The sequence below is a fragment of the Elephantulus edwardii genome, unplaced genomic scaffold (genome assembly GCF_000299155.1).
Source record: "Elephantulus edwardii isolate Elephantulus edwardi_28Jun2011 unplaced genomic scaffold, EleEdw1.0 scaffold00015, whole genome shotgun sequence".
Taxonomy (NCBI): domain Eukaryota; kingdom Metazoa; phylum Chordata; class Mammalia; order Macroscelidea; family Macroscelididae; genus Elephantulus; species Elephantulus edwardii.
The window spans coordinates 22,058,406-22,085,971 of NW_006399765.1; the positions used below are offsets into that span (position 1 = coordinate 22,058,406).

Here is a 27,566-nt window from a genome sequence, read left to right on the forward strand (position 1 = left end):
TGGAGGATGGAGGATGGTCCATCGGGTGCAGTCTGCACATGTTTATGACCAGCACCTCAAACAAGGTTGCCAGGAGAAAGGTCAAGTGCAAAATGTACTGTCATTTTTGTTTCTCCAAGGTTTCCATGTGTGTCATTCTCTCTGGGAGGGTCCATGAAACGGTCACAGAACAGGGTTGTTTCAGGGGAAGGACCAGCTGAGATGCAGTAAAACCTCCCACCATCAAAAGACGAAAGACACTGGAGGCAGCGTCTCCCCTGTGCCCGTCCTGCCCCGAGCCACTGGAGCTGCCTGCGCACAATCACAGACCACTGCTTTCTCAGAGAGCATTTTTATTAATTGGCTTTTTAGGCTAAAGTGCATAGTAAAGACAAAAAAGGAAGTGCATACATAGGAAAGGGAGGTTTTCGCGTCAACATTAGAAAGGACCTGAGATGCTAAGTGTGTGTACTAGGGACCGTGGACTGAGGGGATGACGGGAGCCTACGCAGGCTGGAGGCCAAGGGCTGGCTTTCTGGAATGGGGCAGCAGTGGCTGCCATGAGAACCCTGTCTAGGAGGAAGCTGCAGCACAGGGTGCTGGGATGAGGGTCCATGTTTTGGAGAGGCGCTGCTGGAACCTAATGTGAGTTAAGTCTTGCTTGGGCCCTGGGGAACCAGCACTGCCATGGACCCTCTCCCAGTGCAGGCAAGGCCGCCCCTACCGCCTCAAGGTTAAGGTCAGAGGAACGGTTCCGGAGGTCACTCCTTAACAGCCTAAGACCTGCGTCCTAAGCACCCTCCCTGGGTTTGGGGGAGCCACACTCTCCCACTCTGAGTAAATATGTAACGGGGTCGGGGTTAGTGATATCTGGGCTTGACGACATGCCTCCATCTCCTGGAGCCGGGTGCCCGAGGAGGGGGCAAGGCGGGGTTCTTGTGCTCCTTGAGAGGATGAGTGGTTCATGATCCACTAGCTCCTCGGCACCTCTTGATTAGAATGAGAGTCTGCAAGTTAGGCTCTGGCAGGAATCGTCAGCCTGTGACACTCAGAGCCAACTGCCCAGCAGCACTGCAGGAAAACGTCTGCCGGCGCAGGACCCGGAGCGCCCACAGGGTCGCCTGGGAGGAAGGCCCCCACACGCTCCAGGGCGTCTGCCCGCCAACTTGCGGGAGAGGAAAGTGGAGACATCTGTTAACTGATTTCTCAGTTCTGGAGGTAAAGTGCTTATACTAGCGCAGGGGTAAATCTAGAATCAGATGGGGGCAAGCCCTATACGTGGATCCTTAAGTAGGTGCTAGGATTAAATGGACAGTAAGAGGAAACAAAGCGGTTCCTAGGAGCCGATCCTAGCCACGGGGCGGAAGGCAGCGGCGGGGCGACCTCTCTACATCAGCCGTCGGATCTCCTCGAAGTCGAGCAGGTTGTTGGCGGTTTCGGACCATGCCGCGTGCTGGGCTCCATCCATCTCCGACGCCAGCCGGTTGCTACTCTCCAGAGTGTGACGTTCGCCGCCAATCACCGCCTTACAGTCAGGACACGTGCCCCTCTGCATGGCTCCGCCGCACTCGCTAATCACGTAGACGTGGCCGTTGGGGCACTTGAACCAGTGGCCACGAGGAAAGCCCATGGCGCTGACGATCTGCACTCGCTCCTCCTCCGAGATACCCAGGGCAAAGCAGGGCAGGCTGCCTTTCAGCGCTTCCAGCTTCCTCTGCACCAGCTCTTCATCCTCCCGCGTGAACTTGGACGTACCCGTGAGTATCTTGCGGACGCCATGGACCTCCTCTGCTACCTCACCGCTCAGCTTCCCCCCTGCCACCTTGCAGCGCGTCAGGAGGTTGATGAGGTAGGTGAGCCTCTGTATTTCGCTTTGGAGGTCACCCAGTTCCTGGCTGGTGAAGCTCAAGCGCTTCTTTTCTAGCCACTCGTGCACCTGGCGTAGTCGAGTACGTACGTTGTGTTGCTCATAGACGGGCACCCTTTCTAGGGAATTCCACAGGTTTGCCAAGCGGTCATAGAAGCTGATGGAATTCTCCACAAGCGCCAGGCCCTTGACGGACAGGTTTTTCTGGTCCAGTTTCTTCTTCAGCATCGTCAAGTTTTCAGGGAGCCACTCAGAGAAGAGTGTTTTCGTCTCGAGCAGGGCCTTGAGCCGCTCCTGGCTGGCTTTGATTTCCTCTGCGGAGCCCTGGATCTTCTGCTTCACCACCTCAATCTCTTCTAGCCGCCGCTTGATGCTGGTTCCGTACCTCAGGTTTTTGCGGATGGGCACCTGGCACATAGGGCAGACCTTTAACCTGATAGCCACTTCATCCTCCTCCTGTTCATTCATGTAGTGGTCCAGGCCTTGGACCTCAAAGATGTGGCTGCAATCTTCCAGCTGCACGAAGCGGGCATCGGGCTCATCCTCGAAGCCAAAGAAGATCTGAGTAACCTCTTCCTGGTGACAGACGCGACACTTCTTGGGACACGGCTCCCCGCATAGCCCAATGCAGGGGTGGCCGCAGGCCAAGAGCTTGGTACAAGGCACGTAGCAGGGAGGCCGGTCACAGGGCTCGGAGCAGAGCTTGGTGCACTGGTAGTGCTGGCAGCGCCAGACGCAGGGCTCCACGCAGGGGCTGCACAGCTCCCCGCACTTCTTCTGGCACTGGCTGTGGACGCAGCGGTTCTGGCAGACGCGCTGGCAGGGCGGGCACTCGCCGGTGCAGGGCTCCTGGCACTTGTGGGAGCAGATGAGCAGGCGCTTGCAGGGCTGCTGACAGCGCTCATGGAAGCGGCCCTCGAAGCAGCTGTGGCAGGAGCCGGGGCAGGGGTGCTCACAGTCCAGCATGGCGCTGCACTTGGTGGTGCACTGCACTGGCAACGCGTACCTGATGGCGTCCACCTGCTCACACTCCACCTGCTGGCTGTGCCCACATTTGAGTTCCGTGGTGACCATTTCTGAGCACCACTGCACGCATTTCTCACCACACGGGACACTGCATCTGTGCCCACATTTCAGGAACTTGGGGCAAGGCTCCTGGCAGCAGAATTCGGACGCAGGCACAGAACAAGGGACCATCTGTTGGTGGCCGCACCGAGGGATGGTTTTGAGGACCTTGACCTCGCAGGGCCGACACTGCTGGAAACAAACGAGGGGGCACCGGTGCCCGTCTGGGCAGACGACCTTCTGGCAGGGCTTCATGCACTGGAACTCCTTGTGCAGGAAGTCGTAGGGGTGGCAGGCCCGGGTGCAGACGTGCCCACAGCTCAGCCGGAACTCGCAGGGCAGGTTGCAGCCTCCTTCGGGCACCTTCTGGAAGTCAGCAGCTCTGGACACCAAGGTGTAGGTTTTCGGGTGGTTCTGGCAGCAGAGCTGGAGGGCGGGGCCGATCTGCTTGTTCTCCCGAAGCGTGTGGATGATGCGGCTCCACAGGGGCACCTTGGCCAGCATCTTCATGTTCCCGATGCAGTACATCCCCTTCTTGGCCCGCGACAGGGCCACGCAGATGCGGTTGGAGATCTGGAGAAAGCCCACCTTGCCCTCCTGGTTGCTGCGCACTAGGGAGAGGAGGATGATGTCGTTCTCCTCGCCCTGGTATTTGTCCACGACGTGGACCTTGACCCCCGCGAATGTCTTGGCGGGCATGAGCTTGCGCAGACAGAAGAGCTGGCCGGTGTAGGTGGTGAGGATGGTGATCTGCGAGGGCAGGTACTCCTGGCACAGGAAGTACTTGCACAGCTCCACCACAAACTGGGCCTCGTGCTGGTTCTGGTGGCTCTTGCCTTCCTGAATTTTCTGCTCAGGGAAGTTGTGTTCGATAAAGAAAATGTTGGAAGAGACCCCCTGGAATGGGAAAGAAGTGACACGTTAGGCGGCTCATTCATGACAGCCGACAGCTCCTCCGCCTGGCTTCACGCACGTGAGCCGCCTTCTAAACAAGGAAAGGTTCCTGCTCTGCCTCACAGAGAACACGGGCAGGCATCTGGCAGGCCGCGTGGCAGTCATCCGCTCTGAGCTTCGTCAGTCATCATGTGCCTTGTTTTGGGGCCATGACCATCAACTCAAGAACTTGTCTATTTTCATTTTCTAAGTACTTTGATGGGAGTATTTAAGGCAGCTGGCCGTAACAGGAACTGAGACAGCCCAGGGAACAAGCGGCAGCTACGATGATGATGATGGAGGAGGCGGAAACGGAGGCGCTAACTTCTTGGGCTAATGGCTTTACATGAACTGTCTCCTTCAATACAACCGTGTAACGGGGTAGGAATCAATGTTCTTATTTCACAGAAGGTGGTCCTTACACATGGAATTCTTATCTAGTTTTCTGAAGTTCACACAGTGATGAAGCAGCGGGGTCAGGGCTTTCTATTCCCAGCTTCTACAGTGTAACAAATTCAAACCCGCTGCTGTGACGTGACAACTCAGTGACTGTACAGGACACAGCAGAACAGCCGCTTATGGTTTCCAAGGTCATCATCTTCACGTAAGTGACCACGAGCTCTTGCCGAGCAGCTGGTGGGTTTAAACTGCTTGGCTCCAGCTGGCAGCCCTGCCCATTGTACACCTCTTGTCAAGAACTAGTGTTTCTTTAGCTGGCTGTCGTCTTACCTTCCCCCAGCACCTCTTCATCCTGAGGACAGTACCACTCCCACGGCTGCAGACAGCACCAGAGAAAGATCCCAGTGGGGACTCACCTTAATCTCCTCATACTTGAGAACAGAGGGGTGGTTCTCCAGATCCTGGTAAATGTGAGGGGTCAAAAGCCGGGCAATTTCAGGGCGCATGCGGTGCTGAAACAGGACGTGAATGTCAGAAACCCGAGCAGAAGACTAAAAGGACCATTTCTCTAAGGACTGTGACTAGTGGGAAGACTAGGGAGGAAACCCTTGAACAGGAGGGAAACAGAAGAAAACCTACACAGCTTCTTTCTTCATTCACCACCAACTCAACTCATGCTCATCTTGGAAACTTTTAAAGCAAAGTATGTCAGACAGTCATTTAACTACTAAACGAGGCCTCTCTGGCATTTGCTGGGCCCTCAGGAGCATTCTCTGGGCATGTGGTAACAGCAGAGCCTCTCACCTGGTAATTCAGACGGACAAAAGGAATGTTTACTTTCACCAGCCGTTCAAAGAGGGACACTTCGAGGTTGAAGTTCTTGGCCAGATCATACACGTTGGCACTGGGGCGCAACTGCAAAGAGAAACACGGCTGAAGAACCTCATGGTGAACATACTTTAGCTGGACCGACATTGACCCGTCCGTGGGCAAGGACCGTATGTAGCTCCACACAGCCTCTGAACTGTACACTTAAAAATGGTTCAAATGGAAACTTTTTGATTCTAAATAATAAAGCTAAGACAATTCACGAGAGGAAACTGGGAAGACAGAAGGTGGAGAAAACAAGCAGCAAAGCACAGGTGGAAAAAGATGTGAGAGGCAGTGGTGGAAACCCAAGCCAATCGGCCTCAGTAGCTGCTGTGAGAAACCTGCTTTTTACTCTTTCAGTGTCATGGGGAGTTTTATGCAGGGAGTGACATGATCTGATTTACCTTTTTTTTTTTTTTTAAAGGAAAATTTATTTGACAAGTTTCACTTAGCGCAATACACCTAAAAAGGGAATCACAATACAATGAAGATTTAAATCAAGGCCTCAGAATTTCATACAAACACCAAGACCATAATCCTAAAGTATTGGTATTGCGTCTCATTACCATTAACTTGGAAAAAAAAGGGGAAGGCTTAAACTTACGTGCCCTTACAGGTTATTAAATGAAAACTAGAAAGAACAAACATGCCAAATATTTCACTTTTAATTGTAGACAAGGGCTCCTATATTTGAGTATTCTTTAAAAAAAGCATGTCTTTCAACATGCACTCAGTGTTTCCATGTAATGTGGTATAAGCAACATTTAACATAATTGAACTGCTTTAACCTAAATACGCTTACTGCTAAGTACATTCTACTACTAACTTGAAAAAGCTGAAAATAACAGTTTATTTACTCAAACTTCGTTGTACACCTAGATGAATGTGTTCTGTTCAAAAACACTCAACCTGCAATCTTTAAAAATAATCCTGATTTCCACTTAGAGTAAGCATAAATCACAAGCTTGTGTTGCAAAAACTGTTTTATGTAAGTTTTTTTTTCTTTTAAAAAAAATGTTCACTAGAGTCAGGGATCAGGATTACAGTCCCCATCCACCACTCATACTGGACATGCTAGACATCCCTCCCATTCCGTTCACTCCCATAGTTGCACGGCTTCCACTACTGTAGTAGCTGCTGTTCACTGTTTCTTGGTTACCTATGCAATGTTTGATTGAAAATCACTGGAGTTTTCCTGTAAAACTTGGTCATATCCACTCATGCTGCTCTGACCACCACAGCCACCTCCATTCCATAACCACCACTCAGCTGCTGGCTAGCTGGGCCACCGTAACTGGACTGGTTTGATAAGCCCATGCCTCCCATCATTTGGCTACCATAAGCACCACCGCTTGCTCCTGCTGTAGAATTCAAGAAGAGTTCTACGTATCTGTGTTGCATATTCGCTTTGTCTTTTGACATAGCTGCCACAGCATCTTCATAAGTAGCAAACGCAACATCTGCTTCACCAGTTACTCTGCCATCTGGACCAATTTCAATATGTACTCTCACAGGGTTGAGTGGTGAAAAGAAATTATAAATGTCATTCTCAGTAGCTCTGTAAGGCAACCCCCTCATGTGTACACAGTGTCCTGTTGTGCTCTGGAAAGTAGATCCACCATCCCCATATCTGTGATCAGACATCCCTGAAAAACAGTAATTGAGGTCTCTTCCAAATCTATCTGACCCAAATCCATAGCCATCATTTTAGCCATTATAGTCATCATAGCCTCCATAACCTCCACCATAAGCTCCATGCCTCATTCTTTCAAAGCCAGCTCCTCTGCCAATACTGTTATACCCTCTGCCAGCCCCAGGTCTGTCATAGGGACCTGGCCGCTGCATGGCCATAAGTTTCCGAGGCGGATCATAGTGAGTTCGAACTTCAGCTCGACTGCTCTTAAAGATTTCAATATACCTGTGCCCTATTCTTTCCTTGTGTTTCTTTAGAGCCCTTTCAGCTATTTCCTGTGAAGCAAACTGCACGAAGGCCTCCCCCGTACTCCTCCCCTGGAAGTCCACCGGCAATGTTATCCCATTTGGCACGATTTCCAACCCTGAGAAGAACTGAACAACTTCTTCCTTGCTACATCCAAAGGGGAGTCCTCTAAGCCGCACAAAGCCATCATTGGCCGTGTCGGGACTATTTGGACCAGTATGCTTCAACACCCAATCCATTTCAACATTGTTTGACTTGAATACTTCAACATATCTGTGTCCCATAGTTTCTCTGTCTTTTTTCAGGGCCAATTTGACTTCATCTTCTGATTCAAGTTCAACAAAAGCCTCGCTACTCGGTCTGCCTTCTCTTGTGTAGGTGAAACGAAGACCTTGGGCCCCATTTTGAATTTTGCAGTCAGAGAAAAAACGCTGCACTTCATCGGCCGAACAAGACCAGGGCAAGCCCCTGACCTTCACCACAAACCCCTCTCCGCCTTCAGTGCGCAACATCATCGTCTCTTAAATGAGAGCCTGGTGTAGAAATTAACGCTCTGCATGCCGCTCGAAGGCAAACAATAACCCATAAGCACTTACCAGCTGATTTACCTTTTTTAAATCAATCACTTCAGCTTCTTTATGGAAAGAGGATTAGAAACCACTTGCAACGAGCTGATTCCGACTTCCAGTGGCCCTTGAGGCCACAGAGCAGGACTACATCACAGGGTTTTCAAAGCTATCATCCCTAGAGAAGCACACTGCCACATTGTTCTCTGGGGCAGTGGCAGGTGGTTTGAACCAGTGATCTTCTAGTCAGCGACCCAGTGCTCGGCCCACTGAACTTAGCTCCTCTGAAAATGGATTAATGGATGCAGAGAGAGAGAGGGCAAGGTGCTATTCTAACAGGTGTGGAAGGAGCCAATGAAATGGCTAGTGCGACCTCTGAAATAGAGGGCTCTGGTGGCTTAGTGATAAGGAATAGGGCTGCCAACCTGAAGACACATGGTTCAACTCCACCAGCCGCTCTGTGGCATAAAGATGGGCAACCTCTTCCTGTGTGATTTTTTTAAGGTAAAAGTAAAGATAACTTTATTAGAAAGTTGCATTCCCAAAGGGACAGACCTCCCTCCTTGAAAGGAAATGCGGAGGACGGGCCTCTCCCATGTGATTTACAGCCACTGAAAAGCTGATGGAGGGCCAGCTATGGGTCCATTCCAACTTGACAGCACACAAAAACCTTGAAGATCTACCCCAAATCTAGCACACCAGCTGGACGGTGACTGAGGGGAGAGAGGAAACGAGGAATCACAGGGCAGTCATTAACTGTCTCTGAACCATACACATGAGGTCTGCTGAAGGAGAAAAGCGAGGGGCTTCTTGTTGGTCTCACCCACCAGGGGCTCCCACTTTACCTGCTGGTGGTCCCCAATCAGAATGAGGTGCTGGCAGGCTTTGCTCAGCGTAGCAATGGTGTGGGCCTCCAGCACTTCAGCAGCCTCTTCGACTATCACGATCTGAGGCTCCACCTTCTGCAGGATCTGGCGGTATTTGGCAGCACCTTGTGTCAGGAGAGGAGAGAGAGGGAGCGAGAGAGGAAGGGAGGAGGAGAGAGAGACGGAGAGGGAGAGAGGGGAGAAGAGGGAGGGAGGTGGGGGAGAGAGAAAGAGAGAGAGCGCTGCTGATATGTAGAAATCTCTTTCTATACCTTCCCTAAAACTGGGCTAGCAATAATAGAGTCTTCACATTCATTCAGGGGTTTGGTCGCCACTGAATGAGATTTAATGCCAGATCCTCTCCAAACCATCATCACTCCCATGCTGGTCACTGTCAGGATTCCAAACTCAGGTAAATTTCCCCCACGGGTCCCTAACTACAGGCTGCTCTCAACAGCAGCCTTCTTGGCATTTTCCTGTAACCCACAAACGAAGGTTCTCCTTACCTGTCCTACATAATCTGACAGGAGTGGTCCCTGGAGTGAACAGCTGGGACGGGCCCGTTCCTCACACTCCCCTACCTGTGGTTGTCATGCCCACGATCTGGGCATCTTTAAGGATGTGGAGGTCTTCCTGGAGCCTCAGCTCAGCCAGCCTCTCTGCTGATGTGCGGTACTGCCGCTCAAAGTTGAGGATCCTGCGGCGGGTGTCAGCCTGGTACCTTTGGAGCCACAGCCTGCAGGACGGAAAGGACCGGAGAAAGGAAGCCATGGGCTCTTTGAGAAGGTGCCCTGTGTATGGCATGCACCCTAGCATAGGTCTCCCAGGAGTGTACCACCCTCAGAGAAAGAGAGCATGAGAGAACTAGGGAGGAGGGGAAAGAGATACATAGGGACCTCACAGTCCAGAATGCCCAGAAAAGAGATGTGCAGAGCAATGTACTTAAGTGGACAGAAATGAAAGATGGTGAGATAAAGTATAGACGTTAGAAAACTTTCCTGTTTAACAACCTGCCCCTAGTTTTCTCCACTGAGCATATCGTGTGCTCTTTTCACAGAGCTGTAAGGCTTCCAATGGCTTCCTGCAATTTCTGAAACTCATGGATTCTAGAATGAACTCAGTCCTGCTCAGCCCAGTCCTACGGGCCCTGTCCTTCTCGGACTTGGTCTTGAGCCTCTTTGTTTAATTCTTCCTGTGCTGCCATGCTAGTTGTTTCTCTTCAGGTTCTCCCTCCCATCTGGGGGCCTTCAAAGCATCTGCTCCCCAAATGTCTTGATTCTTTGCCTACTAAGCATTCACATCTTGACATCAACATTGCTTTCCTAGATACCAGTTGAGGTCCTATGCCAATGTTCTTGCATTACCTTTTTTCCCCCTTAAATGTTTATGCTTATTTGTAACTTTCTATCTGTGGACTGATCTGATTAACTTATCTCCCTGAAGAGCCTTGAAACTCCATGAGGGTAGAGCCAGCTGTCTGTCCTATCCCGTGACCATGTCAAAAGGAATGATGTCAGTGGTGGTGTCAATCAATAAGGACTTACTGTTGTTCAAGGCTGGGGGTGGGATGGGTGGTGGTGGGGGGCAGTTCTGGGAGGATAAAAGGAGTCTTAGGAGACATCCTACGGGCTGGCGGGGGATGTGGTGGGTGAGCACATTACCTGTACAGCTGCCATCGAGAACTCAGGTCCAGCTGCCAAATGTCCTGGATTTCACTGGCCTCAGCCTCAGTCATGGTGTTCAGTTTGAGAAGCTCGTTCCTCACTCTCTTCTTCATTTTCTTTTTATGACCGCGTTGGGTCTGTAGACATCAACACCAGTCAGGCTCACCGTCTGGAGGAGAGGTGGGCCTGCCTGCTTGGAAACTGAGGTAGAGGCAGAGCACGTAGGAAAAGGGGCTGCAACCTCTGGTGAGCTGTTCTGGGTGTCTCACACCCTCATAAGGAATATTTCCATCAAAAGCAGCTCAGAGCCAGGCCTGCAGAGTCAGTCTGCCTGCATTCAAAGTTCCATTCTACCTTTATTAGCTGCAAGACCTAGACCTAGAGCGAGCTCCTTAAACCTCTCAGTATTCCCTTACAGAAGGTGGAAATAACAGCACCTCTTTATAGGACTGCAGGATCAACTGAAGTTAGAAGAACACGGAACTTAGAAGCGTGCTGACTGCAGTTATTCCTGATCACAGTCTGTTTCTTATTCCTGCACTGTGTCTACAGTAAGGTGAGGGGGCAGTGTCTTGTTGAACGCTGTTCTCACAGGGTCTGATGGGTGGTGCCTGGGAGAGGCCTCGGCACAGGGCTTGCTCGGTGTCTTAGAGCCTGGTGCCGCTGAGTCAATTACCTCTCCCAGCAACCTTCTGAGCTAGAGATCTGAACCTTGTCCTACCCCGTGCCAGCCTCATCACCTCTCATATATCCAAGTCCAATGTTACACTCACACTGTCAATCCATTTTTGCTGACCCTCCAGCATTCCAAGCACGATGTCCTTTTCCAAGGATTGGCCTCTCCTAACAAAGTATGCCCAAAATACGTGAGCCGAAGTTTCACCATCCTTGTCTCTAAGCAGTAGCATGCTGGTTGCACTTTCTCCAAGATGTATTTGTTCTTTTGGCAATCCATGGGATATTCGTACTCTTTTCCAACACCACAACTCAAAGGCATCGATTCTTCTGTCATCCTTACTCACTGGCCAACATTCAGATAAGATACATAGCAAGTAACTGAGAAGACAATAGCTTGAATTAGGTGCACTTTAGACTTTAAACTTACATCATTGCTCTTCAGTACTTTGGAGAGGTTCTGGCATTGGATTTTCCCAGTGCAATTGTCTTTTGATTTCTTGACTGCTGGAACCAAGGGTGTTGATTATGGATCCAAGTAAGATGAAGCTGTTAACACTTTCAGTCTTTTCTCCATCTATTGTTGCCTATTAACTCGGTGGTGAAGATTTTTGTCTTCATGATGCTGATGTGTAACCCTAGTGTTTCAAGTCCTCCTTACATCCAGCAAGCGAGGTTGTGTCATCTGCATAATGCAGGTAGTTGATGAGTCTTCCTCGGATCCTGATGCCACTGTCTTTTTTTTTATGATGCCACATTCTTAATGTATGTCCAGCCTCTTGAATAATTTGTTCAGTATACAGGTTGAACAGGTACGGAGAAAGGCTACAACCCTTATGCATGACCATTCTTGATTTTAAACCAGGCAGTGTTCCCTGCTCTGTTCAGAAAACAGCTTCTTGGTCTGGGCATAGGTTCTGGGATGCTCATTCTTCTCAGTGTTAGTCATGACTTTGACCAACATAGTCAACAGAGTCAAATGCCTTTGCATAGGCAATAAAACACAAATAGACACCCTTCTGGTTCATCGCTCTGTCACTGAGTCTGTGAACAAGAGGGCCCCACATACAAGATGATGTCACCTCCTCTACCTCAAAACCAAACACCATTATTCCTGCGGCCAGACGGCTGTTCCTCACAACCAGCTGTGGATATGGTAATTCATACTTTTAGGAGCTGGGATCACAAAGTCCTTCATCACATACAGTGATTATGAACTATACTGAACTGAACCAGATTAGATTCAAAAGCTGCTAGACACAGACAAAATTTACATTTAATCAAAGTTGTCCTCAAAATTTCCCTAAATCATTAATGAGGCTAAAAACATGTTTTGAGTCCTCGACTGTCATAGCGGAGCGTGATCAATTCAGGGCTCAACTAAAGGAAGGAACAGAGGGTAAGTCTATATGCAGACATGTGGGCATTCATGCCACCTGTCTTTAAGAGAAGTGACATACCCCAGGGTGGGTGAGGCTGGATTCCATGCGGCCTAGGTCTTCTTCATCTGCTTTATTTTAATCCTCTAAAACTGTCATGCGCATACACAGACATAATTTAGGTTAAGGATAGAACTGAAAGCACCAAGCGCCGAGACTGTGTTTGCTCTGACTTGAAAGTACTGCTTCCTTCTAGAAGTTTTTGAAAAGTCCTTGGCTACCTTATTCTTGTCTTTGTAACATGGCATTTCTTCCTGCCAGTGCCTCTCTGGAGAGCCATAATTTTTATACCCTTGGGAAATCGGGTTAGGCTGGTAAGTGGGTATATTAATTGTGAGGCTGGAGTGACTCCATTCTAATAGAAATTAAGGAGAACAAGAACTTTGGTCAAAACAGATGCTTTCAGGCCTATCTCAGAAGAGTCTAGCCTTTGCTAAAGGGGCATGGTATATACCCTTCCGTTTCCCGCTCTGGATGGGTTTTCAGGAACCATGAGAAAAAAGGTTTACCTGCCACTCTCCTGTGGCTTGCTCCTGCACAGCTGCTGCCCCTTGGCCGGGGTTGTCCAGCCTCAAGGCCAAAAGCATCTGTGCCACCAGGTCCACTCCATTTTCCTCCTTCTTCTGCCGCCGGGGCCTCACCACTTCCTCCTCCTCGATCACCCGATCTGCCTGAATCAGGTCGGCCTCCTCAGCAATCTTGATCAGCGAGGCCTCCTCCTCACCTTCCTCCTCCTCGTCCTCCCCTTCTGCCTGGGCTACGAGAGGCAAATAGGACAAGGATAATGGTTCTTAAAGCCAAAGGGCAGCAGAGGAGAGCTACGGACGCATGAAGACATATGCTACAGTTGTCAGTGGTCACTTCCGGGAGGGAAGCTGGGCGATGAGCTGGGCAGGAAGATGCAGGCTCTTTCTAATTTGACTTTATTTTTAAAAACCATTTTAAAATAACATACACATAGGTTTTTTTCTTTTTAAAATTGTGTGTGTGTGTGTGTGCGTGTACCGTCAAATCAGATCTGACTGGTACAGGAGGAGATTGTCCCTCCTTCTCCAGCAGAGCATCTGGTGGATTTGAACTGTGCACCTCTGGGATTGCAGTGCAGCTTCTTACCAGTAGGCCACCAGAGCTCGCCATAGATTTTTTTTTCCTAATGTCAAAAAATATACACAAAGGAGACAATGTATAAATGCAATTTAGAGTAGTAAGAATATATATAGTGAACTTCCCGGTAACTTCCACCTATCTATTTAATTTATTAACATCGAAAACAGTTTAATATTTTTTTTTTGCTATTGTTTCACTTTTTTTCTCCCTTCCTAACCCTCCCCACAAGGCACCCCTCGTTCCAGATTATTATCATAACTTCCACCTAATTTTTTTTTTAAATTTTATTATTTTTGTGTGAGTGTACTGTCAAATCAGATCTGACTGGTATAGGAGGAGATTGTCCCTCCTTCCCCGGCAGAGCATCTGGTGGATTTGAACTGTGCGCCTCTGGGATTGTAGTTGCAGCTCCTTGCCACTAGGCCACCAGAGCTCCCCTGACTTCCACCTAATTTTAATTACCAGTTTCTCTGGAGAGCCTAGAACCCAAATTTTTTTATTTTACTAAATTCCTTATTTTTTGTAAGATAATTTTACTACATACTTGCTGTCTACATAGCTCTAAACACAGTAATTTTTTCCTCTTTCTGAGCTCTATATAAATGGGAGGTTCCATGTTTTTCTGTAACTCGCTTTTCCCCAGTATGCCTGTGCTCTCGTGTTTGCTCTGTATGTTGTCACTAACTTCACTGTTGCACACTGTTTCATCATCTGAAAAGATTTCTTTTTTGTTAATTTTATTATTTTTGTGTGAGTGTACCGTCAAATCAGATCTGATTGGTACAGGAGGAGATTGTTCCTCCTTTCCCGGCAGAGCATCTGGTGGATTCGAACCATGCGTCTCTGAGATTGCAGTGCAGCTTCTTGCCACTAGGCCACCAGAGCTCCCCTTGAAAAGATTTTTAATGAGCACTTTTTCATATGTTTCACTGGCCATTAGGATTTCATATTTTGTGATCTGCCTGTTAAAAATCTTTTCTGTCGGCGAGCTCTGGTGGCCTAGTTGCCAGAAGCTGCACTGCAATCCCAGAGGTGCACGGTTCAAATCTACCAGATGCTCTGCCGAAGAAGGAAGGACAATCTCCTTCTGCACCAGTCAGATCCGATTTGACGGTACACACATAAAAAAATAATTTAAAAAAGTTAAAAAAAAATCTTTTCTCCTGTTTTCCTACTAAGCTATCTTTATTTATCCCTCCCCTCCCCCAGCTTGGCAGTTTCCTCCTTAATTATTTTTGAGCTTTCCGACTCCCTTTCTTATGTTCACAGCTCCTTAAGGTATCTGGGTATAGCTTCTAAGTGCTATCACCGTGGTCTTTACCAAGTTCTACCCAGGACACAGTATCTGAGGTCGACGTGTGCTTCTCACCTGGATTCTCAGGCCCTGCTGAACCAACACTCTGGGTGAAAGAACCAATACCCAGACCCAGCCACTCCAGCATCATGGAATGCTTCCGTCCCTGGAAGAGGACCCATTCAGTATCCTGAGAAAGAAAGAATTATCAGCCACGGGTATCAACTGGCAAGTGTGAAGGAGGGTCTCCTCCGGGAGCAAAACCAATTCAGCGGTGCTTAAGCTGGAATGCTTATTATGGACTACATGGAATTTTAAAAAAATGTAATATTTCTTTAGAAACTCTAAATGTCCTACCTCTCTTGACAAAATGAGGAGTTCTTCCAAGAATGGACCTGCATAACTGAGTTACAGTTAAGGGGCAGGAGCTGGACTGCTGCCATTGCCACCCCCCACCCCCTTCACCCCTGCTTCACTCTCTTACATGACCTAACTGTCTCCTTTAAAACTTTCAGTTTGTATGTCTGGAATCATCAAATCAAGAATAATAAAGCTACCCTTTCACAGGTGCTGGGCCAGCTACTTTATAGAGATTATCTCAATTGGAATTTATAATATTTTCTGAAGGCAGGTATTTTTATCCCTGTTTAGCCACTGAGGAAGCCAAGGATTTAGTTACACCAAGTCACCCTGTCAGTCTGTATGACCTACATCTGTTGGTGGCCAAGCTCTTGACATGTGCTAGACTGCTTCTCATTAGGATTTTATTTTATACATTTACAAATACCCACTTACTTGTTTATTCCAGTTACAATCCTGTGAGATAAGAATTAAGTTGAACCATAAAAAGGGCTGTTTTTGCAAGTCAAATTTACACATATTGGCAATTATACAATGTTCAGTTTAATGGCATTATGATGCCTGTGTGATATAGAGGGAACAGGTACAGACCATCTAAAAGCACAGGAAGATGCAAATCGAGCAGCCTGGCTCTAGGGTTTGTTTTTGACCTATGCATTGGCTGTGTCCCATCAGAAAGGGAGCTTTCACCTTATGGCAGGATTAAACTACGGAACAGCTAACACTTTGGGCTGCTAATCCAGCTGGTAGCAAGCAGATGCTTAGACATTCTCCCCCCCTTCCCCGAGCTGGTCTACCTGCACGGGCCCGTTCATCAGGCTCTGCCAGTGCTGGCTGGAGATGTACTTCTCCAGAAACTGCTCCCGCAGCACGCCGTGCATGGTGCACTCCAGGGTCTGCGCCCCTTCGTGCAGCTCCTGCTCGGATTCCTTCATCTCTGTTATGATCTGCTCATGAGAGAGGGAGAGAAGTGATGACCTACCACCAGCACCACGTCCACCACCACCTCCACCTCCACCAACACCACTACCTCCTCCACCACCACCTCCACCTCCACCAACACCACTACCTCCTCCACCACCACCTCCACCAACACCACTACCTCCTCCACCACCACAACCACTGTCATCATCATCATCATCTGCCAAACTCCATTCCTGTCTTCAAAGAAAACAAAGCTAAGACAGCAACAGCAAACAAGAAGAGGAAACAGAAACAGACATATCAACAAATCTGTTTCCTGATGCATTTACTGTAGTCTTGAAACCAAGGGACTAGCACCCAAAATGTCTAAAAGACCCTAAGAAATAAAGAAACAATCCAACAGAAAGAAAAACATGCTAACGGTACCGTGGCAGACCTCTGTCTCATATTATCTGTTTCTTTCCTTCTTATTAATTACAACAGCGTTTTAGCTAGGCATATTGCTATCCAGCTTAAAAATGCCATTTCCCAGGCTCCCCTGGAGCTAGATTTGGTCAGATGATTTAAGTTCTGGCTAATGAAATATAAGAGGTGTGGTGGCTTAATGGTAAGGAGTTGCACTGCCAACCCAAGGGCACGTGGTTTGAATCCACCAGCAGCTCCATAGGAAAAAGATGGGTAATCCTGTCCCAAGTGATTTGCGGTCTCTGGAAATCTGCTGGAAAGTCAGGTATAGGTCAGTTTGGACTCCATGGTACATAATAACAAGGAGGAGGAGACAGAAAAACAGAGTGCAGCCTGAAGGTCCTAGTGGGAACAGAAGGGCAGGGTGGGGGGATCAGCGTGCCCTTTATCCTTTCTCCATTTGATCGGGACTACAAAAGTCACATCATGATCAGAATTCAAATTCTTCACTGTCTCTTCTTTATCCTCTGTACGCCAATTCAAGTTCTCACACACACAATTCAGTGGTATTGTTGTTGTTGTTATGTGCCGTCGAGTCGCCTGCGACTCATAGAGACCCTACGTAAAACAGCCCTAAACTCCACTCTGTCCTGTGCCAATCGCACTGTCTCCGATACTCCCATCCCAATTATCCCAGTCACTGAATCAATCCACCTCATAGAGGGCCTTCCCCTCCTGCGCTGTCCCTCCACCCTCCCAAGCATGATGTCCCTCTCCAAAGACCAGTCTCTCCTCACAACATGTCCAAAGTATGTTAGACGGAGCCTCAGAATCCTTGCCTCCAAGGAGCCACCCGGTTTAACCCTTTCCAGGACAAATCTGTTTGTTTTCCTAGCAGTCCATGGTATTCTCAATACTCTTCTCCAGCACCACAGCTCAAAGGCATCAATTTTCCTTCTATGTGGTATTGATTATACTGTCTAAATGTTCACACACTCTGAGTTGCTCCTCAGCTATTAACATAAACTCACCACATCCCAAGTTTTCCAACGTCCCCCCCCCTTGTTGTGTACCATCGGGTCAGACTCAACTGGCACCAGAGGAGATTGCTCCTCCATCTCCAGGAAAGCATCTGGTAGATTCGAACCATGTGCCTTCAGGATTGTAGCACAACATCTTGCCACTAGGCTACCAGAGCTCCCTTCCAACTCTTCTCTTGAGTTTCTACTGTCAACTTGAACCCACACAGATAACTGAGGTAAATTATTCTTTAGTTTCACTACGACTTCAGGAGGTATTTTTGGTTTAAGGTTTAAATTATCTCTGGGCAGTAGTTTAAGAGTTTATCCAGCTTCTCTATTTCCAAAGCCTGGCTTCCATGAGCATCTGAAATTCTGTTCTGTGTCTATTTCCCCTCCTGATCAGGTGGGCCCTTCACTGCTCTGCAGAGCCTCCACACCAACCCTGGACTGCTCATCTAGAAAGCTCTTGCCGTCTTGTTTTGCTTCTCCTGTGAGCTACCTCAGATGGCCCAGAGCTGGGACTTACGCTCATGTAGGCCCGTCTGAGGTGCATGGGGAGATTGCGACGGAATTCTCGCTTGTTCCTCAGCTCCCTCAGGGTGAACTGCTTCAGGATTTCACTGTTGCTTCTTCCACCCACCCTCACGATGCTGGTCTTCTGACACTTGTAGATGCCTGTGGAGCAAAGTGGAGAACAGCAGAGCTGAAAGAAGCTGGGCTCATTTCTCTCGGGCAGGGGCTGTGTTTGGGGTATCTCAGCTGGTCCCTAGACATTTTTCCACACTGTTCTTTCTTAGTGAAGAACCTGGTGGTCATAAGAAATGTGTCTCGCTCGTGAGCAAGAAGGTCATAGACAAAATGTGTCTTACAGGGCAGTAAAGGCAATGCGTCAGATTATAAGCTTTGGAAATAAACCAGTATGTTAAAACAAAAACAAAACAAAAATGGAATTTTTTTTAAAAAAACCCTCCACACTTAAAAAAAAAAAATAATCCCCAAAACACTAATTTGTCTTGTAAACCTTCACTCAAATCATAATAAAATAAATAGTTATTTAAAAAAACCCCACAAAAGCCTGTAGGGTTTGGAATCAGAGAAGCGAGGACCCAAATCTTGGCTACAAGCTTTATTACCATGTAACTTGGGCCAAGGTACTTAATTGGGCCTGTTTTAAGCACTCATCTGATGAATGAACTATTAATAGTTCAAACCCTCCAGACGTTCCTCAAGGGAAAGATGCGGCTGGTAGTTTGTTTCTGTGACAGTTTCACCCTTGGTAACCTGTCGCGGCAGGTCGAGTCTGTCCTTCAGGGTCACTACGAACTGGAATCAGCTCGAGGGCAGTGGGTCTGCTTGGTGAGGTCCCTCTTCACATAGTTACAGCAAGGATCCATGAGATCACCTCTCGAGAGCTCTAGGCACGAGGCACGTACTCTTAAGCTATCATCCTACAGAATCTGCTGACTGCTTATGATCTGTCAGGCATGTGCTGAGCGCTTAAGGTATAGCAGTCAAAACAGAGGCAGTTCCTGATTTGTTTTCATGGATACATCTAGCAAAGAAAATCCTCTTTAAACAAGTTATCATGACTGTAGTAAGTGTAAGAAGCATCTTAAGTACATGATGCCGTTAAGTGTAGGACAAAGGTAAGAGACAGACAAAATATAAGATACAAATAATTCATTACATATATGCTTAGTTTCTAAAGAGAAAAATACCACAGGAGACATGATTTTATTGCAGGAGTATAGGAAATCCACTTGATGAAGAGAGATTTCAGGTGAGACCTGAAGAACGAGTTGAAGCCAGCTAGGCCGGATGGGTTCAAGATGAAAGGAAGGGAATAGGAAACAGGGGCTGAGGGAGAAGCTGGAGGATCTCAAGGAACGGAGGCTAATCAGCATGGCTAGTGTTAGCAGAACAGGTGGGAGATGAAGTCCAGAGTTAGGCTGGGGTGGAATGCACTTGGCCTTGAAGGGCGTGAAAAGGACTACGTGCTTATTCCAAGAGCAACAGAAAGCTACTCAAGTTGCTGACAGTATTGTTTCAGGCTTATCCATAAACATCCTGATACAAAACAATTTTTCCTCCAGACCTTACCTTCTAGAAACTGGTCCAAAGCATGATTGGTGTAGCAAACCACCAAGATGGGGAATTTCTGGTAACTAACTTGCCAAACATGTTCATTGGCTAAAAGGGCCTGAACAATTTTGAGACCCACATAGGTTTTGCCTGGAAAACAGAAAGAATGAGAGTATCAAAAAAGTTACAGACTTTTAAAAAGGAGTAAGTAAGTACTTAAGGCATCTTTTTTTTTTCTTTTCTTTTCAAGGTACTACATTAAGATAATTTCAAATCCAAAACCCACTTCCTCTAAACATATATTTAAAAATATGCATACATATATATATTCTTTTTCTAACCTTCTTCATCCCACCTGTTTTAAAAAATATGAACGATAATGGCCAATTTTCAGTTTTGTATACTGCTTTTTTTAATTAATATATCTTAGAGGCAGTTCTCTATAAAGTACATAGAATTCTTTCATCTCATTTCTCTTGCTCTTTTTTAATTCCTTTTATAGCTGTAAGGTATTTTAAATTCTGTTCCCCATTGATAGACAAATAGGTTGTTTTGGCTTCACCTAGAGAATTATTTAGAAATGCTGTCATGCATCATGACAGACTTCCTTTGCAATGACAGGGAAAACTCATCATAGAAATCAGTGCTGCATCAGAGTTATAGGTCCATTAATAATTAACCATTCATTAATTGGCTCTATAAGCCACTAAGTTCCTACATTATACCAGATTTAGTAAGAAAGTCACTGTCCTAAGACATATTCAAAGCTGAATAAGGGAATGACAGATGAAACGAAGATTCTAATAGAGCATGACAAACAATTTCTTCCACTGAATGCTATTTCTTTAGAGTCTACTTGGTCTCAGACCCTGGGTAGATGCTGAAATACAATAATAAGATAATAAGCAAAGCACATGTGTTCTTATAGACCTACAGACTCACAGAGGAGTGGGATGCTAACAAATCACACAAATAGAAAGTGAAACTGTAAGTGTGGAAACAAACTTTCCCAGTCCCAAGGAAGCCTACGAATGGGGCTCTGACCTAGGAGACCTCTCCCTGTGGAAATGACGAGTGAGTAAAAACAGACGAGAGAGAACGGTCAAGTGATGACTCCTGCCGTCTTCCAGCTGAGTGATAACCGAAGCCTGCCTGGCTCTCCCAACAGAAATGAGAAGTGTAGGAAAACTAAGTAGAGAGAGGTTTTGGAGATAAAATCAGTTGGAACTGGTTAACTGGCTATGGGAGAAAGTGAACAGAAAAAGTGTATTTCATAGACTCTCACTTTTTAAAAAAAAAAATGATAACCAGTACGGAACCCTGGTGGTACAGTGTGTAATGTGTCAGGCTGCTGTGTCTCCACCAGTCTCCTCCTGTAAAGGAGTCTCCTTCCAAAAATATTTACGGCCCTGGAGATCTGAGGAGTCTTACTGTGGGTCAAATCCAACCCAACTAGAAGCCAGGGAAGTGACTTATACCTATTAAACAGCCCTGGTCATTCAGTGGTTAAGGGCTTCGTTACTGGCCAAAGGTCAGTGGTTCAAACCCACCAGCTACTCTGTAGGAGAAAGATGTGGTTGTCTATTTTCATAAAGACTTATGGCTTTAGGAGCCCTATGAGGCACCATTTGGTTTATTATCACTATTATGGTAGACAGTGATTAAGTGCTTGGCTGCTAACGGAAAGGTCAGCAGTTTGAACCTACCCACTGCTCAGTGGGAGGAGATGGAGCAGACAGCTTCTGTAAACAGTTACAACTTCAGAAACTCAATGGGCAGTTGTATTCTATTATAGGAAGAAGTTTTGTTAAAGCTACTGGTGTAAACGCCCATCTTTAAGGGAGTAACATCACAAAAAAAATAAGCAGAATATCCAAAGATATATTAACCACTGACATGGACACTGCAGCTCGTTTGTAATATGTAAGAATTCTAGTGCATTTATGTTCTGCCATACTGGGCTGTCAGATGCCAACGGGCTGGCTCTGACTCACAGCGACCTGATGTACAGCGCAAGCCCGTCCTGCACCAACCTCACAATCTCAGCTGTCTTTAAACCCACTGTTCCAATCACTGCGTCACGCCATCTCATTAAAGGGCCTCATTTCTTTCACTGACCCTCTATTTTGCCAAACAAGATGTCCCTCTCCAGAGAATGCCCACTCCTGATAACATGACTAAAGTATGTAAGAGGAAATGTCACCAACTATATGTAAAGAGATGTCTTGGGGAAGGTGCAGCCGGAGTGCCTCTCGGAGGCAAAGATGATGAAGCCTCATTTCTCCTACTTCGGGCACATTGCTAGGAGAGGCTATTTCTTGGAGAGGGACCTCACGCTTGGAAAGGTGGAGGGGCGCTGAAGGAGAGGAAGACTCTCCACCAGGTAGACTGCCGCAGCGACTGCCGCAGTGGGGTCAAGGGTTGTCAGAGACGACGAGGACGGGACAGATCCAGATCTGCTGTTCAAAGGGTCGCTTTGTGTCGTACTTGACAGCACCAAAACCCCTATGTAAACGCAGTAAAAATGAGATACAGTTTCTAAAAAAATCACTGTAAAGATTCTCATAACATGTACTACTTTTTTTGGGGGGGGGTTGTTGTTTTTTGTACTACGTTGTTTTAAAAAGACTTGTGGACTGTCACACGAAGCATAAGAGCTCTCGTGGTGTTCTGTGGAGGGCACTGGGCTGCTAAACTAAAGGCTGGCAGTTCAAATACTGCGTGGGAGAAAGATGGGCGATCCCAATGGTGACTGGGTATGGGTCAGACTCAACTTGATGGCAGTGGACTTGTTTTACATAGAGCATGATTCCATTTCTGTTATTTTAAAAAAGTAGAAAAAGTTTATATGTATGTATGTAAAATATACATGCACACATTCAAACATATCAACAGACCAGTGTCAACAGTGACGACTGGCTGGAAAATACACATCAAATTGCTAATAGCAGTTATCGCCCCAGAGCAGGGTGAGAGTGGCAAAAAGAGGGTGGAGAGGTAGAGGTTTCTCTCCACGAGAAACACGGGACAGGAGGCAGGCCTGAGGTCAAGGTTTCTTTTCATCTTTGAAGAACTCTCTTTAACTGTAAAATGAGCATAATAATGGTTTCTAATGCATATAATTGTGAAGTCTCAATGAATTAACATATGTAAAACAGGGATTTGCAGATAGTGCCTTTAAAGGAAATGATATTCGGTATAATTGCCTTAAAAAATGAAAATAAATTAGTATTCCCTTCGTGAAGCAGAGATCTAAGTACGGCCCCTACCTTTTCTAACCTTAGGATTTCACTCTGTTACTATGAGGACAGTGGGTTCCCCTAAGACAAGCAAGAGCAACTACTTCACAGACAAGCCTGATGCCCATCTCAGAGGAGGATTATAGACCAGATGGTCCAGGACCTTCGAGCCCAACCAGCTCGGCCTACCTCACAAACAGATGGCAAATGTTTTGAAAAGTGTCTTTATCGTACCTGTTCCAGGAGGTCCCTGAATGATAGCCAGTTCCCTCGTGAGAGCAAACTGCAAGGCTTCCATCTGGGAGTCATCCAGTCTCAGGGCTTCCTTTGAGGGCCACTGGCTGGGGTCTAAGATATTAACTGGACGACGTCTCAAGACCTCGGCGTTCCTCAGAGATTTCCCCGTGGCTGAGGGATTCTCAATCAAGGAAGTGAAATCATATGTGCCCCCCTTCAGCAAGTACCTTGGTTCACTCACATCAGAGTCACACTCTATGATATTTCTCTGAAAGGGAACATCTTCCTCTTGGACCTCCTGGAGTCCTTCCAGGACGTGTCTGTAGGCCTCAAAGTATGCAGTTGTCTCGACCATGAGGAAGGAGTCAGAGGGCTTGACCTCTGCGAGGAGTTGCTGGCTCTGCTCATTGAAGCAGAGCTGGACAATCCCTTGGCAGAGATCTTCCTGCTCCCGGTTAGATACGGTGGCAAAAAGAAAGGTCTCAAAGTTGTCCTTTGACATGCACACTAGGGACCCATAGAGCAACCGCTTGGAATTCTGCCAGCGAACGAACTTCAGGGGTTTTGTGTCAAACTTGACCTTGTAGACGATGCCTGAGGAAGAACACATGGGGGTGATAATCCTGGTGTCAAAGTAAATCCGGATGTCATCAAACTTCCTCTTCTTCAGGCCCTGGTCTTCGAAGCTCTGAAGAAGTTCCAAAATCCCTTCCCGGAGGGGTCTGACGAAATCCTCTCGGAGGAGTCGGAAGTGGGTGTCCAGATAGACAGCGGCGCTGTCGTACTTCCCGGAGATGATGTTGGGGCGAAGGAAGGGCCTCTCGTCCATGTGCACTTCGCTGTAGGTTGGGTAGATGGGCATGGTGCGGTAGCTCTCCACGCTGCCCTCGTCCTCGGGCTGCACGAGAGTGAAAGTGTCCACTCGCAACGTGCCCTCTCGCCTCTTTTCCTGCAGATGTTCAACGATGGTCTGTACCTTTTCCAGGCTCTTTTCCGTCTCTTCTTCTATGTTTACACCAGAGGCCCTCAAAGCATTAAGAGAAGCTGGAAGGAGGGAAACAAACATGGACGTTACCTGCACAGAGCTGGCAGGAAACACACTTACAAGGTCCTGGAGGAGGGAGACAATGTTGCTGATGTGTTCCGGATACTGGTTCCGAACGTCGGGAATGGGTTTGGTGATCATCCCTACCACGTACGCAGGCAGGAAGACTCTGAGGAATTCCGAGTTCTTCAGTTTGCCCAGGACGTGAAGGATGCTCTGCCGGTCCATTCTGGAGCTGCATGCCTTCCGGAGAACCCGGCAGATGAGCTCAAGGAAGTCGGATTTCATGGACGAATGCGACAGGAGCTCCTCCAGCCCCAGGCTCGTGGCGAGCGTGATGACCACCTCAGACGGGTCCTTCTGGAGCAGACCTTCCAGAAACTTGTAGCCCAGTCTCTTCACCAGCTGTTGCTGTTCCGCAGGCTTCTGGAAGGGGGCCCGCCACTGATGGAAGTTTTCACTGGGCCGCGGTGGTCTGCGGCCCCGTCCCTCCTGGTTGCCGTTTCTCCGCCTGGTGTCGTTCTCCTGACTCTGCCGCTGGCCTCGCGCCTCCTCATTGGCTTGCCCCTCATGGTTCCTCCTTGCCTGATGGGGGTTCCTGCCCATGGCCCCGAATCTCTCTTCCCTCTGCCGGGAAGCATCAGGATGGTTGGTAACCCGAGGGCGCCTTCCAGGCTGGCTGGCACCTCCTCTGGGAGCGTTGGCAGCGGGGTGATTGGCCTGATTTCTAGCTCTTGGTGGTAGTTCTCCATCCGCAGGCCCTAAACACAATATGGACATTAGGTGAACACAAAGACCAAGGGAGAAGGAAAACCCACCCGGACAACAGTGACAATGCTCTTAACTTCCCAAAACTACGAAGGAGTGCAGACTTTTGGAGAGAAAAAAGCTTCTGCAAAGTGTGAATAAATGGAAGACAGGTTACTACTGTGCTATATGTACCATAAAAAACACTAAATATAAAAATATGAAATAATTAAAATACTATTTTTAAAAGGGTACAAAGGAGAAAAGTGAATAAATATTTGCCCAGCACCTACCACGGGCCAGACAATGAATAACACAGTAGTATCTCATTTAATCCTGATAAGCAGGATCTTATGTTTCAGAGTGAGAAAGACGAGATTAAAAAAAAACCCCAAAACACAAAACAAACCATAGGCAAGCTCTGGTGGCCTAGTGGCAAGAATCTGCACTGCAATCCCAGAGGCGCATGGTTCAAATCCACCAGATGCTCTGCTGAAGAAGGAGGAATAATCTCCTCCTGTAACAGTCAGATCTGATTTGATGGTACACACACAAAAAGATAATTAAAAAAAAAAAAAGGACAAGTTCATTGCTTCTAGTTCCTTGACATTAGCAAACAGCCAACACACACTCCAAAGCTAAACACACCTGCTTTAAATTTTAACTTGTTCATATTCTCATTCTGTAACTTTGGTCAAGTTGTTTGATCCTTCTAGACTTCTATTTTGGTGGTGCATGAAAAGCTGTCTATATTAGTCATTACTAACATAACTAGTCATTATTTTCTCGGTTAAGAAAATGCTACTGATTTCTAGAATCAAGTGATCTTCTAGTAAAGGTTATAATTGCCTAAAAATCCTCAGGGGACAGTTCTACTTTGTCACACAGGGTCAACTGTGAGTCAAAACTGATTCAAAGGCACAATAACAAAACTGAACAGAAACAAAACTCTTCAGAGGAAAAAAAACCCAAACCAAAACAACTCAAAGTTTTGTTTCAGAAAATGGAAACTCAAATTCTGTCTCCTCAAATCGAAACTCAAAAAGGAAACTGAAATGTGAAACTCAAGTTCTGCTTTTTTTTCCATTACTGTGACTCCAGGGTATTTACCTATTAGCAATCACAAGCAAGAAGTAGGGGAGAGGGGAAAACTATACCCCACACAGAGGAGAAGATAAAATCAGAGAGTCTTCCTAACTCTACTCAGATTGGGTGAGTGACCTCGGGCAATGTATCCCAAATCCTGTTTCACTTTCCTTTCCTCCAAAACTGATTCTGGAACTCGCCCAACTGGCTGGGAGATTTTAAAAACAAATAAACTCAGACTTTGTACAATGATTTCATGATAAAGATGTTGGGAAAGCTTCAGAAACACATTATTCTAGATGCTTGGACCATATCATGACAGCAAATGTTAACTCTACAAAGACACTTGGAGATTTTCCTTTTTTGACTAGGGATGGAGGTGGAGGCATATTTATTTGATAACAGAAAACCTTTTGTTGCTTCCCCCATGTACTGGGAGATTTTCATATATTTTTATCTGATTAGAAGACTTGGTATCTTAGTAAAATGCAAAGTTGTATCACTTCTTTCAATACTCCCACAGCTCATGAACTAGTTTCATACTGCCTCTTCTATTCCACAGCTAACACTCACAGATACTATGTTGCAAATTTAGGGAAAAGCAAGAACCCATTTGTTTGCTTTGAGAAAATTCTGAGCAAACACAATAATCACTGCGGTCAATGATGCTTGTAGAACTAACTTTGTGTTGGTGACCAGGACTCTAGACTTGTACTGTTCAATACACAGCCAACACTAGAGACAGACCTTGGTGGTAGAGTTCAAATGTCCACCTTCTAACTGGAAGGTCAGCTATTTTGAACCCACCAGCTGCTCTACAGGAGAAAGGTGGTATCTGGCTTCCATACAGATTTACAGCCCTGGAAAGCCTTAAACATAGTTCAACTCTATCCTAGAGGGTTGCTGAGTCAGAATTAGCTCTCCAGCAGTGGGGTTCAAGTTCTAAGTGTCTACTGAACACATGAAAGGTGGCAATGGGTAACATACACATCAAATTTTGAAGAATTAGTATCAAGAAAAAGTTAAATATCTCATTAGATGTTTCATGCTGATGACATCTTGAAATATGTCATACCCAGTATCTGACTGTATAAATAACACACAGTATTAAAATTGTTAAAGTATTACATAATAAAAATTATTTCACAAAAATTTGATATATATGGTTAAAAAAGAAATGTTATTAAATATTTTGAAAATTTCACTTTTTCTTAAAAAAACGAAGCTACTAGAAAATGAAGATTTGCATTTTTTTGGTTTGCTTTAAATTTCTATTGGCTAACATTGCCCTAGGCTAGATAGTTATTTCCATTTCTGACATCCCATCTCTGTTTCTCCCAGAATAAACTGAATTTATTCATCACCTCTCCTAAGGGTAGAGTGTCAGTTCTTCAGTCATCCATGCAGCAGTTAAGGAATAAGGCATCCTGGTGAGACACAGGCACTCTCAAGCAAGCCCACTCACCACACCAACAGGCATTAACTCTCTTCTGACTCACAGTAGCCCTACAGGATGACATAGAACTACCCCATAGGATTCCAAGGCTCTAAACCTTTAGAACTTCATCTGGTCGATGGGTTCAAACCACCAGTCCTTTGGTCAGCGGCCCATTGCTTAGTCTTTCCTTTTCTTATCACTAGAAATTTCCTTTCCATTACATAGGAAACTTGTTTGTTTACCTCTGTGGTTGTTCTGAGGATTCCTGGGCCTGGCCTCTGGCCGAGGTCTTCTGTCTTCCATGTCTGAGTCACCTGA

At 46.7% G+C, this 27,566-nt stretch overlaps 1 protein-coding gene and 1 pseudogene across 1 annotated transcript; both read right to left on the reverse strand.

The window, feature by feature from the left end:
* Positions 1-1,366: 1,366 nt before the first annotated feature.
* ZNFX1 (zinc finger, NFX1-type containing 1) lies at positions 1,367-27,566 on the reverse strand. The gene is made up of 13 exons (XM_006881623.1): positions 27,491-27,566; positions 22,930-24,738; positions 19,475-19,606; positions 17,901-18,049; positions 15,821-15,970; positions 14,739-14,853; positions 12,772-13,019; positions 10,146-10,285; positions 9,066-9,220; positions 8,464-8,609; positions 5,048-5,158; positions 4,660-4,755; positions 1,367-3,808 (listed from the first exon to the last, which is right to left on the reverse strand). Exons 1-13 carry the CDS (start codon positions 27,549-27,551, stop codon positions 1,367-1,369), a joined length of 5,754 nt encoding a protein of 1,917 aa, XP_006881685.1. The 5' UTR covers positions 27,552-27,566.
* Positions 6,273-7,567, reverse strand: LOC102863561 (annotated as a pseudogene).

Excerpts from the sequence above, each read along its gene's own strand:
- ZNFX1 (XM_006881623.1), bottom strand. The coding sequence starts at position 27,551 with ATGGAAGACAGAAGACCTCGGCCAGAGGCCAGGCCCAGGAATCCTCAG. Across the intron at positions 9,221-10,145 it reads TCTCGATGGCAGCTGTACAG|GCTGTGGCTCCAAAGGTACC; the intron begins GTAATGTGCTCA and ends TCCGTCCTGCAG. Across the intron at positions 4,756-5,047 it reads TTGTCCGTCTGAATTACCAG|CACCGCATGCGCCCTGAAAT; the intron begins GTGAGAGGCTCT and ends GTCCTGTTTCAG.